This window comes from Chrysemys picta, chromosome 12 (genome assembly GCF_011386835.1).
Source record: "Chrysemys picta bellii isolate R12L10 chromosome 12, ASM1138683v2, whole genome shotgun sequence".
Taxonomy (NCBI): domain Eukaryota; kingdom Metazoa; phylum Chordata; order Testudines; family Emydidae; genus Chrysemys; species Chrysemys picta.
In genome coordinates, this window is record NC_088802.1 from 8,207,722 (window position 1) to 8,220,799 (window position 13,078).

The following is a 13,078-nucleotide window of genomic DNA, read 5'->3' on the forward strand; positions in this document are numbered from 1 at the left end:
TGCCCTGCAGGGCGGCCAGGCTCCAAAGGAGCCCCGGCCCCACCCGGCCTGCTCTGCTTGGGCTGCAGTCGAAGGCCCCCCAGCTCTTCTCCGCCCCCCTCCCCCCGTCCCACACCCACTGGCAGCCAAGCTCCCTCCTCCCCTGCCTGTTCTCTGCCACCTCCCCCAGCGTGCCGCGTTCCCGCTCCTCCCCCTCCCTCCCGGTGCTTCCCCCACTGCCAAACAGCTGTTTGCTGGCCCTCCGGGAGGGAGGGGGAAGAGCGGGGTAACAGCGCCCTCGGGGGAGGAGGGGGAGAAGAGGTGGGGGGGCCTTGGGGAATTGGGTGGAATCAGGGCAGGGCGGAGCAAAGGCGGGCCCCCCCTCCCCCTACACATACCTCCCCCCGCCATGTCCTGCTCAGGGCAGGGTGTGGGGCGGGGGACTGGGAGCACCCCTCATGAGCCCAGCCCCCACCCCCAGTCCCCTGCCCTGATTCCTGCACCCCCCTCACACACCCCTACGACCCCAGACCTGACTCCTGCAACCCCTCACACACACCCAGACCTTACTCCTGCACCCCCTCACACACTGACAGCCCCCCTGACTCCTTCAACCCCCCACACCCCTGCCCTCCCTGATTCCTGCACCCCTCCACATCCCACCTGCACCCCTCGCACCAAACGGGAGCTGCCCCAGGTAAGTGTTCCACACCCCAACCTCCTGCCCCAACCCTGAGCCCCCTCCTGCATCCTAACTCCTGGCCAGACCCTGCACCCCAACCCACAGCCTGCTCCTGCACCCTAACTCCCCCCAGACCCTGCCCCCCAGCCCTGAGCCCCCTTCCACACCCTATGTCCTCGCCAGACCCCACACCCCAACGTTTTTTTACATTTTTTTTTATAAAGTGCTCTTATCCAAAGGGCTTTAAAATAGTTAGCTAACGGTACAAACAATATTTGGAGAGACCATTAAGTGGTGTTCCGAGACCCTCAATGGTTTTCAAGTGCTCTGTGGAAAAGTAAGTTAGACTACAAAAACAATCAAGGTACCTCACTTTATTTTCATTTACTTGCTATTACTTATAGGAGGATGAAGAAAAAAAGAATGAAAAATGGGGGCAGGGGGAGATAAGTCAGAATGTTCTGCATTGTGACAAAAAGTCAAAAGGCTGATATATTGCTAGGAGCAAAAAGTTCCAAAATATTTTTGATTTGGGAAAATGTCAATGAAAATTCCATTATTTTTTAGATTTTTGGCGACATTTTAAGTGGAAAACTTTGACTTGTTGAAAACCAAACATTTTCAGACACAGCCTGGGTTGGGTGGGGCGCAGAGAGGGGGAAATCAGCGTTTTGTTTTCCGATGGAAACACCAAATATTTCTGAGGCAAGCAGAAGATTTCCATGGAAATGGGCATTTAGCCAAAACACGCCAATTGTCCATCCAAAAAACATTGTTGGAAAATTTCCCACCAGCCCTACTTTCAAGCCCGTTTCTGGGCTGTTGGACATGAAACAATAAGACGAACGTTGAGAGCTGATGTCTGTGGGTGGCCGTCTCGCTGGGTCTGGTTTTATTACCGTTTATTCTTTGAACGCAGACTAAAACCGTGGAAACAAGTGGTGATCCCAGACACAAGACTGTCTGTGCATTGCCTTTGTATGGTACTCGAAGCTGGGTTCTACTACCTAACTGAGGTAGGATCCCCACTGATTTTCATTACACTTGGGCACCTACCTCCATTAGAGACCTCTGCAAGGGCAGCCTAGAGCACAGTTGTGTTGCGGGAGAAAGTACAATATATTTAAGCCATTCCCCTAAACCCACACAGTAAGGAGGGGGATGGGACTTCAATCTTGACATTTCCTGGTTTGAGGGGATGTTGGCCATTTTAGCCCACACACGAGCTGCCTTTACACAGTATAACCCCGCTCACCTCCTCCGGTGACAGCCATGGCTGGGGAAATAGTCCCTGCTGATTTAAACATCCCTGGAGATCCTTCCTCCAGAGGCAAAGTGGCTCCATCTCAGCATCACAGTGAGTTTTGCTTTGTGGTGTTTAAACAGGGCTGGTGGATTCTGGGGGGCTGGGATCTTGTCGCCTGTAATAGGTTTTTAACCAGCAGCTTGAGCGATGAATGGGAGGTCGGGGGGTCAGGCCCCCAGATGGTGGACATGGACATAGCTCCACTGAATTTAGTGGGGTCACTCTGGATGTACCCCATATAACTCGGATGAGAAGCTGGTCCTAACTCCAGCGATTTCACTGAGGTCACTCAATTTTCAATAGGGTAACAGGTCAGATCAGAATCTAGCCCTGACTCCGGGAGGGGGGAGAAAATACCTAACATGTCTTTAAAATGAGTGTAATCTAACCTGGAACCAGTGAAATCTAACTCTGCATGTCCTGGGTTTGTTATGTTTGGCTTTGGGATAATTACAGCCTCCCTGGAAGGTTTTGAACCATAAAAACCTGATACATGCTCTCAGCCTTTCCATCTTCATGTATTTTTTTTCCTTGAACTAAACAGAGGACTAGATGCTTAGTTTTGGGTTACCATCCGTCTGGGTTTTCCCAGAGATGACCTCTTTTTTGGTCCTCTGATCTCTGTCCGGGTGGGCTTCTGAAATATGAACAAGTGTCTTCAGAACTGCGTAGCCGGACAGCAGTGGCTGCTGGATGGCCGCCCAGCTCTGAAGACAGCAGTAAGGGTGGCATAGTACCCCTCCTCCGCTTTCAACTCCCCCTCCTCCCCTCCTCCTGGCAGTGTCCTCTATTCCGGAGCTTGAAAGATGGTAACCCTACCTCAGCTGGTATAAGTTTAAATCACTCTGTGCACTTCAGTGGAGCTACAGCCGCGTTACAGCAGCTGTGGAGGTTTCCCTAGGTTCCTCTAGCCCCTAGGGACAGGTCAGTGTAACATGAAATGCTTTGACTTGCTTGTGAGACGGCATCACTGACCTCATTCCCTGTTACAGTCTGACTGCCAGATCCCCGGCACGGGTACAGCACTGTAGTTCTCTTGCAATGTACAGAGCTTTGCTGATTCACAGCCGCTGAGGATCTGGCCTTGATGGCTCCATTTCCCAAGGTTAGGGTTACCATACGTCCGGATTTTCCCGGACATGTCCGGCTTTTGGGGACTCAAATCCCCGTCCGGGGGGAAATCCCCAAAAGCCGGGCATGTCCGGGAAAATCGGGAGGGAGGGATGGAGGGCTCGGCCGGGGCCTCTTTGGCCGGGGCCGGGGTCGTGGGGCCGGGGGCATGGTGCCGGGCCGGGCGCGGGGCCGGGCCGGGAGCCGGGGGCACGGTGCCGGGCCGGGAGCCGGGCGGTGCGCCGGGCCGCGGGGCCACGGGCCGGTCCGGGGTAGCGGGGGGGGGCGTGCGCCGGGCCGCGGGGCCGCGAGCCGGTCTGGGGTAGCGGGGGGGTACGCCGGGCCGCGGGGCCGGGCGGGGAGCCGGTCTGGGGTAGCGGGGGGGTGCGCGGGGCCGCGGGCCGGTCCGGGGTAGCGGGGGGGTGCGTGGGGCCGCGGGCCGGTCCGGGGTAGCGGGGGGGGGGTGCGCCGGGCCACGGGGCCGCGAGCCGGTCCGGGGTAGCGTGGGGGTACGCCGGGCCGCGGGGCCGGGCGGGGAGCCGGTCTGGGGTAGCGGGGGGGGTGCGCGGGGCCGCGGGCCGGGCCGGGGTAGCGGGGGGGTGCGCCGGGCCGCGGGGCCGGGCGGGGAGCCGGTCCGGGGTAGCGGGGGGGGTGCGCGGGGCCGGGAGCCGGTCCGGGATAGCGGGGGGTGCGCTGGGCCGCCGGGGGCCGGCAGTGCTGGGCGGGCCGGGGGTGGTCGGCCGGGGCCGGCACCCCAGGGCCCGAGCCGACCCAGGCTGGAGCCGCCGGGGGGCCAGCCTGGGCCGCGCCTCCTCCCCCCACACTCCCCCTTACCTGCTTCAGGCTTCCCGCGAATTAAATGTTCGCGGGAAGCAGGGGAGGGGGCGGAGACTTTGGGGAGGGGGAGGAGTTGGGGCGGGGGCGGGGTTGGGTGCGGGGCCGGGGCCCCATGGAGTGTCCTCCATTTGGAGGCACAAAATATGGTAACCCTACCCAAGGTGCTCAGCACTCACCAGTGGCACCAGGGCTTCGGAGGGTCTCAGCTCTCATTTAGGTGCCAAAATAAGGGCCTAGATTTTCAGGAGGGCCCAGCAGGTTGGGTGCTGAGTGAAACTGGCTGGGAATCTGCCACCAAAATGTCTTTCCACTGGGAAAAATGAAACAAAATGTCAAAGTCAGTTTGACGTGAACCTGTGTCCAGTTGAGCTGCTGCAGTGCCTCATGGGAGTTGTAGTTCACTTCTCTCCTGCCCCCATTCTCCTCCATGGGCTGGAACAGACTACATTTCCCATGGTGCACAGCAGCCTCCCCTCTGGCTGAGTCACCACAGTGCACCATCGGAGTGGGACACAGACATGAGCACATATGTCCAGGCATGCCCTGGCAGGTGTATTACATCTGTGTCTGAGCATCGTCTCGCTATTTCACCAAAAGGGGATCGTGTCGGTCTCTACTAAAAAAGAAATACTAGCCGGTTCTCATGATTATTGTGAATGTTTGCACAGGAAACATTTCTAGAGTTATGTAACATTCAGAATACTGGTTTCCAAAATTGGTGGAGAAGAACCTTATCACCTGAGGCCGGGTGGGTCTCAAAGCTGACTCAATCAACACTGAGAACAATCGACATCCACAGACACAAAGATGTGGACAAATTGGAGAAAGTCCAGAGGAGAGCAACAAAAGTGATCAAAGGTCTAGAAAACATGCCCTATGAGAAAAGATTGGAAAAAACAGCTTGTTTAGTCTGGAGAGGAGAAGACTGAGGGAGGACATGATAATAGTTTTCACGTATATAAAAGGCTGTTACAAGGAGGAGGGTCAAAAATTGTTCTCATTAACCCCGGAGAATAGAAGAAACAATGGGCTTAAATTGCAGCAAAGGAGGTTTAGGTTCGACCTTAGGAAAAACTTCCTAAGGGTGGTTCAGCACTGGAATAAATTGCCCAGGGAAGTTGTGGAATCTCCGTCATTGGAGGTTTCCACAGTCAACCTGTGGAACTCTTTGCCGGAGGATGTTGTGAAGGCCAAGACTGTCACAGGATTCCAAAAAGAACAAGATACATTCATGGAGGATAGGTCCATTGATGGCTATTAGCCAGGATGGGCAGGGATAGTGGCCCTAGCCTCTGTTTGCCAGAAGCTGGGAATGGGCGACAGGGGATGGATCACTTGATAATTCCCTGTTCTGTTCATTCCTCTGGGGCACCTGGCACTGGCCACTGTCGGAAGACAGGACACTGGACTAGATGGACCTTTGCTCTGACCCCGTATGGCCGTTCTCATGTTAACAGGTTAGACAAACACCTGTCAGGACTGGTCCAGTTATTACATAGTCCTGCTGTGAGCACAGGGGACTGGACTAGATGACCTCTTGAGGTCCCCTCCAGTCCTACACTTCTATCGTTCTGTGACCCAGCCCTGTGTTTTCAATCTGGGGCAGATGCAAACTTGATTTTGACAAAGGTAAAGCTCTGGGACTGTATAGGAGAAGGGAAGCAGGTACAAATGTTACATGGAAGCAACAATTCTGCCAGCAGGTGTCTCATGAAAAGTGGATCCCAGCTCTCCGGAAGAACGGACAAGGCTCCCTCCTGCTGGGAGCAGGTAGCAGCGATTTACGCTGGACTCCTCGGGTTTCCCCGAGAGTGTCACAGGGAGTCCCTTGTTTGTAGTGGGAAGTGGAAACAGGCAGGGCCAAATCGTCCGAGGGTAGAGACCCCCTTGCAAGCTCCAAAGGCCTGTGAGTGAAGCACATGGTATTAGCTCAACTGTGCACATTGACTCTTGCAGATCGCCCGAGGTGCCCGTACTGGCATTGGCTGGCTCTGGGCCTCACATTCGCTGGGAACGTCGTGCTGCTGAGAGTTGTGACGGCGCTGGCTGTTCGGGGTGAGTGTGCCAAAACCGTGCGTTTGGGCTGCACAGCAACGCACCATGAACGCAGCACAAGTTGCTGGGCTCAGTGCAGGAATGGCCGGGTGGACTTCTCTGGCCTGTGTGATACAGGAGGTCAGACTAGGCCAGGGGTGGGCAAACTATGGCCCACGAGGCACATCTGGCTTGTCAGACATTTTAATCTGGCCCTCGAGCTTCCACCGGGGAGCAGTATCCCCAGAAGCAGCGGCATGTCCCCCTCCAGCTCCTATGCGTAGGGGCAGCCAGAGGCCCCAGCACACTGCCCCCGCCCCAAGCGCTGCCCCCGCAGCTCTCTTTGACTGGTAACTGTGGCCAATGGGAGCTGCGGGGGCGGCGCCTGCGGACAGGGCAGTGCACAGAGCATCCTGGCCACGCCTCCACGTAGGAGCCAGAGGCGGGACATGCGGCTGCTTCCAGGAGCTGTTTGAGGTAAGCGCCGCCAGGAGCCTGCGTCCCTGACCTCCTCCTGTGCTCCAAGCCCTGCCCCAGCCCTGACCCCCTCCTGCATCCCAAACCCCTCATCCCCAGCCCGACCCCAGAGCCTGCACCCCCAGCCAGAGCTCTCACCCCAACCCCAATTTCATGAGCATTCATGACCCACTGTACAATTTCCATATCCGGATGTGGCCCTCGGGCCAAAACGTTTGCCCACCCCTGGACTAGACCATCATAATGCTGCCTTCTGACCTTGGAATGGATGAATCTATTACACTGCTGCACTCTAGGCCAGATTCTAACTGGTGCAACTAACTGGTGTTGCTCCATTCATTTGCGCCAGCTCGGAGTCTGCCCCCATTGACCCCAGTGGGACTTTGGCCAATTCACACCAGGTGGAGATCTGGCCTATTGACTCCAATGGAGCGCTGGCTGATTCACCCCAGCCCAGTCTTTTCCAATCTCTGGCTTCCAACAACCATCCACAGAGAAATTTTCTCCAAGGTTCCCTGAACCCATCACTGACCGGAGCCGACCCAAAAACGATGGGGAACGAAACCGCAGCTCAGCCCAGTCCTAAAGGAAGAGGATGCAGCGACTTGGAGGAGTTCCGCTCTCGCCTGCGGCAACATTTGTGTTATACACAAAACAACCAGCCAGCAGGTAACCCCAGCTCATGCTGCCTCCCGCAGTCACTGTTACAGGCACTGACTGTTCCCAAAGCAGAGCCGCTCTCGCACCCCCTCTTCTCTCCCATCCCTTCAGATCTGTTTAATATCTCCAGGGCCACTCAGCCTCAGCAGTGACAGCGAGTGGCCAGTGCAGGTAACTGCAGGCTTGAATCATTCCAGCAATTTTAATAGAATCCTGTAGTTTAGCTGTCATGGGACCAAGAGACGCTGAGATGGCCCCGGCCCCAACAAGTTCACAGTGTAAATAGACAAAACATTCAGAAGGGGAAACTGAGGCACAGGACAGGCCATGACCTGCCCAAGGACGCAGCAGGCTAGTGACAGGGCCCAGAACAGAACACGGCTCTTCTGAGCCCTAGGTCGGGGTCTCAACCACAAAACCAATCTTCATTCTAATGATCACCAGAGCTCTGCGCCTCTATATTATCCTTCACCTGAAAGATGGCACCGCCTGGGGAACAGCATCTGGTATGGAGTCAAGAGCCCCCCACTACTGAGTCACACACCCCTCCTCCCTGCTGCACAGCACCCCCTAGTTCAATGGGACTGGGGTGAGCCCTGACTGTGAGCGGAGAGCGCCCCCTACAGAGTCCCCCATCCCACTCCCTGCAGCACAGCATCCGCCAGTGCTGGGGCATTGGGGTCAGCCCTGCGTGTGAGCAGCTACGAACCCCAATCTCATTCCCTACAGCGTCCTCTAGCCCCACACTGGGGCATTGCGGCCAGCACAGACTGCAAAGAGAGAACGCCTCCTACCGAGCCCCCACCCTGCTCCCTGCAGCACAGCGCCCCCTGCTGCTGGGACATTGGGGTCCAAACCGACTGATGTTTTAGTCTTGCTCACATACTCACCCCGTCTCTGCTGCTAGGCCCCAGTCCTGGGTTCAGTAAAGCCCTGAGCATGAAGGCTCCATGCATCTCTGTAAAGGTGGTCAGCCCTGTTCAGAATGATCATTAATGACACCTCTCTTCCATTTCCCCCTCCAGAGGGTTCCAGCTGCAAACTCTGCCCCAAGGACTGGCTGCTGCATGGGGACAAGTGTTACTGGTTTTCTACAGTGATTAAACGCTGGGAGTGGAGCCGTGACGACTGTTTAATGAAGAGAGCACAACTGCTAGTGATCGATGACCGGGAGGAGATGGTAAAGAACGTGCTATATTCAACTGCAGGATGTGTGTTGCTATTAATTACAGCTGGTCCAAGATCACAGTTTTCCCTCCAGTGGCAAATTAAAGAAACATTTTGGTACTTTTTGCAAGAAACTTTTGTTGTGAAAATGAAACCAACTTTTCGTTTCAGTTGTATAAAACTGAAAAATGTTGAATTTTTTTCTCATTCCCCTCTCTTTTCTCCCCTATTGAATCCAACAGACTGAGTCATGTCCCTAGTAGATTTGTCTGCCCCTTGACCTTGACCACGGTTGAGATGAGGTCCCATGTGCACAGCAAGCAACTGAGCCAGCGAATCAGAGCATGTTCTGGTCACTCTGACATGTTGTCCATTTCACAGGCGTCCATATGGAATATTACACGGGACCAACATCAGGTGTGGATTGGACTTAACATCACATCCCCAGGGAGGACGTGGACCTGGCAGGACGGATCCCCGTTAAATCAAACACTGTGAGTGATTCCTCATTAGGATTTTGATCAGTCTACAATAAATAAACCAGTTAACAAGAGTTTTGTCCTGGATTTCAATGGGGCCAGGATTTCACACACACTGATTTATGGTATAGGGCCCTAATCCTAAAATGCTTCTAGACGTGCTTAATGTTAACTCTCCTTGAAGCCAATGGGGTGACTCACGTGAGTCAAGTTAAGCGAGCAGATCATACGTCTTTGTGAGATTGGGGGCTCAATCTGCATTTCCCATCAATCCTTGCCAGAGCTGGCTGTGAAGCAGGAAAAAGAAAAAAAATAATACCCCCTTCCCCATTTTTCATCAACATTTGATCAATTTCAAAATTCAGAAAGTTCCAGCCAACTCTACGGTTGAAAACAATTCACACAATTTAGCCAATTGTGTGTGTCCATTTCCCCCCGACACACAGAAATGGCCACGTTTCAAAGGGGAATTGCAACATTGGGGAAAAAAATTTAGTAATTTGGATCTTTTGCCTCTCTGCTGAACTTGCAACAAAGGGCCCAATGGCTGTGCTGGTTTCTGTGCCGTGGACACTCCCTACCCCCCAAAGGACTGGCTTTAAACTTACCAACTCGGTCCATATACTTGACCATCCGGGGAAAGGCTAGAAGTGCTGGATAAAACTACAGCACCCTCGGAAGAGACGCACGGCTACTATCGATCCTCTTCCCCAACTCTCAACGCACGGACAGTGACTGTCCCCTTTGCTCTTTAGGTTCCCCGTTTTGGATCCTAAGCAAGAGAACAACTGTGGCTCTGTGAAGAAAAACAAGCTCCATTCTGAAACTTGCCAAACTGAGTTGAAATGGATTTGCCAGAAAGCTGCTGTCCTAGTTTAAGGAGATGGATTTGTGAGCTCTGTTTGCACAGGAGGAATGTAAAAAGCTCTGTGTGTTTCATCGTTATTTCAGCTATTAAAAACGACGGGTGAGATGCTCAGCCGGTGTAAATAGTATAAAAGTCAATGGAACGACACCAATGAATGACTGATTGGCGGGTGGGGGGTGGGGGGAATCGGAGGGAGGGCTGAGGGGAATCAAAACTATCAAATCCTCGTAAAAGTAGAAAACAAAATTTAGAAGTGAAAATGGCCGATAGAAGTGGTCATGAAAAATCTCAACTCAACCGAAATGGTTCCTTTAAAAAACGAAATGACTTTGAAATTCTCTTGCATATTTTGACCAGCTCCAGGCCTGCTACATCGTGGGATAACTCCACCAGGCCAGGTTAATTGTGGGAAGAAGGGATCAAATTCCCATATTTCCCCTGCTGTATCCCAGAAACAGGGGCGGCTCTAGGCACCAGCAAAGCAAGCATGTGCTTGGGGCAGCCCATTTGCAGGGGCGGCAGGGATCCAGTCTGGGAGCTGAGAACCAACAGGGGGCCCTGGGAGCTGTAGTTCCTTGGTTAGCTCCCTGCCTATAGAGCCAGCCCTGGAGCTGGGAAAGAACTACATTTCCCAGCATTACCTTGGTCACTACCAACAGGAAAGAGGGGGAGGGAGTGAGGAAGCTGAGACCTCATGCTACAGCCTGCTATGAATGGAGAGCTGCGATGGGAAGGGCAGGGATACCATATTTTAACATTCAAAAAATAGGACACTCCACGGGGAGGGAGGGTAGCCCCACCCTGCCCCCATCCACTCCCTCCGACTGCCCCCCGCAGAAACCCCAACCCATCCAACCTCCCTGTCCCCTGTCCCCTGATCACCCCCTCCCGGGACCCCTGCCCCTAAGTGCCCCCCAGGATCCCACCCCCTATCTAAGCCCCACTGGTCCTTGTCCCCTGATTGCCCCCTTCCGGGACCCCACCCCCTATCTAAGCCTCCCTTCCCCTTGTCCCCAACTGCCCCCTCATGAGATCCCCCCCAAGTTCCTCCCTAGGACCCCACCCCCTACCTGTCCCCTGACAACCCCTGGGACTCCCATGCCTATCCAACCGCTGTCTGTCCCCTGAGTGCCCCCCCGAACCCCTGACCCATCCAACCCCCCCTTCTCCCTGTCCCTTGACTCCCCCCCCGGAACCACTTATCCCTTCTCCAACCTCCCAGCCCCCTTACCGTGCCACTCAGACCAGCGTGTCTGGCTTCGCGCAGCACCAGACACGCTGCTGCATACATGCTGCTGTGCTCCCCTGCGGAGCCACAGCCCCTTCCCCCCCCCAGCACCTGCCTTCCAGATTTGAACACCTCAAAATTCAGGAGTGCTCAAGCTCAGTTACTTCATTTCTCCCAAATCAAAGCTACTGATCCACTGTCCTTGCTGTAGAAAAAGTAGGATAAAATTGAGCAAGAAATGCCTCCCAGTGGTTATTAGGACTGGAATTGCTATTTTCAACAGCCATTGCCTTGTTTGTTTGTTTGTTTGTTTGTTTGTTTGTTTGTTTGTTTGTTTGTTTGTTTGTTTGTTTGTTTGTTTGTTTGTTTGTTTAAAAGGAAGACAGTGATGGTGCATTGGCAAATTCCCCATAGAGTGAAAGAGTGGAACAAAAGAATAATAAAGGCACCTCAACTTTTCCTCATTTATGTAGGACAGTTATAATATGGATCCAGATATCCTCCAATCACACAAGCTGAAAATTGTTCCACTTTACTGCAGTTCTGTAACCATATGGGAACCAATCCTGTCTGTGTTCTGTGCACGTCCAAAATTCCTGCTGAATGATCTGCCGTGGGAGCGAGTTACCAGTGACCCAGGGCTGCGGCGGAAGGAGGGTGCAGGTGGGGTGGGGGGAGGGAGAGCCCAGGGCTGGGGCGGCAGGAGGTGTGTGTGGGGGACAATGGTGGGGGAGTAGGGGGAAGCCCAGGGCTGGGACAACGGGGGTGCGGGTCGGCGGGGGAGAGCCCAGGGCTGGGGCAGCAGGGGGGTGCGGATGGTGGGGGAGAACCAAGGGTTTGGGCGGCAGGGGGGTACGGCCAGGAGCCCAGGGCTGGGACGGGAGGGTTGGTGGGGCAGCCAAACTGTTTTTTTGCTTGGGGCGGCAAAAAACCTAGAGCTGGCCCTGCCCAGAAATCACCAGGCGAGTGGAGGATTCCCAAAGGGATTATATTACAGTAGTAACTAGGCCAGGGTTTCTCAACCTTTTTTTTTGTGAGGCCTTCCCAACATGCTATAAACACTGCAGGGCCCAGTGGGGGCAGGGCCGTCCCTATCCATACGCAATGTACACACCTGTGTTGGGCACCAGGAAATTTGGGTCACCAGCATCTGCGTGCTGCTCCAGCCCCTGCTACACATCTTACCCATGGCCCCCGCCCCAGCTCCGCCCCAGCCTCATCTCTTCCCACCCCTGTTCCGACCACTCCTGCCCCCACTACACGTCTTCCCCAAAGCCCCCACCCCAGCTGCGTCCCGCCACGCCCCCCTACTCCAGCCCTTCCCCTGAGGACTGCAGCAGGGGTCGGGCACCCTGCAATCACCGGGCGGTGGTAAGTGGAGGACCAACCCGGCCCTAGCCCCCACCATGCCACCAGCTCCCAGTTGTGCCTCCATTGAGTGCTGGGGGACGGTTCCCTCCTGCCCCTCAAGCCTGGGAGCCAGGGGAGCAGAGCGGAGCCGGCTGGGGCCGGGTCACTCCCCTTCCCACCGCCCCATGAGTGCGGGGTCTGGCCTGCCCTGCAATCACCGGGCGGCAGGAAGTGGAGCGACCCAGCCCCAACCCGTTCCGCTCGGCCGGCTCGTGCGTAGGGCACCAAAATGGCTAGGGACGGCCCTGAGTGGGGGATGAGTGGAGGGGCTCCAGGCTTCAGCCGCTGGGTGCGGGGGGAACAGGACATGGCTCAGGCTTCTGCCCCGCAGGGCTCCCAGGCTCCAAAGGGGCCCCAGCCCCACCCGGCCTGCTCTGCTTGGGCTGCAGTCGAAGGCCCCCCAGCTCTTCTTCGCCCCCCTCCCCCCATCCCGCACCCACTGGCAGCCAAGCTCCTCCCTCCCCTGCCTGTTCTCCGCCACCTCCCCCAGCGTGCCTTGTTCCCGCTCCTCTCCCTCCCTCCCGGGGCTTCCCCCACTGCCAAACAGCTGTTTGCTGGCCCTCCGGGAGGGAGGGGGAAGAGCAGGGTCACAGCGCACTCGGGGGAGGAGGTGGAGAAGAGGTGGGGGGGGCCTTGGGGAAGGGGGTGGAATCAGGGCAGGGCGGAGCAAAGGCAGGCCCCCACACTCCCCCTACACATACCCCCCCACCATGAGATGCTCCGGGCAGGGTGTGGGGCGGGGGGCTGGGAGCACCCCTCATGAGCCCAGCCCCCACCCCCAGTCCCCTGCCCTGACTCCTGCAGCCCCCTCATACACCCGTATGACCCCAGCCCTGACTCC

The 13,078-nt window shown here is 55.8% G+C and overlaps 1 protein-coding gene across 1 annotated transcript; it reads left to right on the top strand.

The window, feature by feature from the left end:
- Positions 1 to 911: 911 nt before the first annotated feature.
- LOC135974935 (killer cell lectin-like receptor subfamily B member 1B allele C) lies at positions 912 to 9,740 on the top strand. The gene is made up of 6 exons (XM_065564286.1): positions 912 to 2,018; positions 5,871 to 5,969; positions 6,936 to 7,094; positions 8,111 to 8,265; positions 8,634 to 8,746; positions 9,487 to 9,740. Exons 1-6 carry the CDS (start codon positions 1,934 to 1,936, stop codon positions 9,608 to 9,610), a joined length of 735 nt encoding a protein of 244 aa, XP_065420358.1. The 5' UTR covers positions 912 to 1,933; the 3' UTR covers positions 9,611 to 9,740.
- Positions 9,741 to 13,078: the final 3,338 nt, after the last annotated feature.

Coding starts and splice junctions, on each gene's coding strand:
- LOC135974935 (XM_065564286.1), top strand. CDS start 1,934: ATGGCTGGGGAAATAGTCCCTGCTGATTTAAACATCCCTGGAGATCCT. Junction 7,095..8,110: donor ACAAAACAACCAGCCAGCAG/GTAACCCCAGCT, acceptor TTCCCCCTCCAG/AGGGTTCCAGCTGCAAACTC. Junction 8,266..8,633: donor TCGATGACCGGGAGGAGATG/GTAAAGAACGTG, acceptor TCCATTTCACAG/GCGTCCATATGGAATATTAC.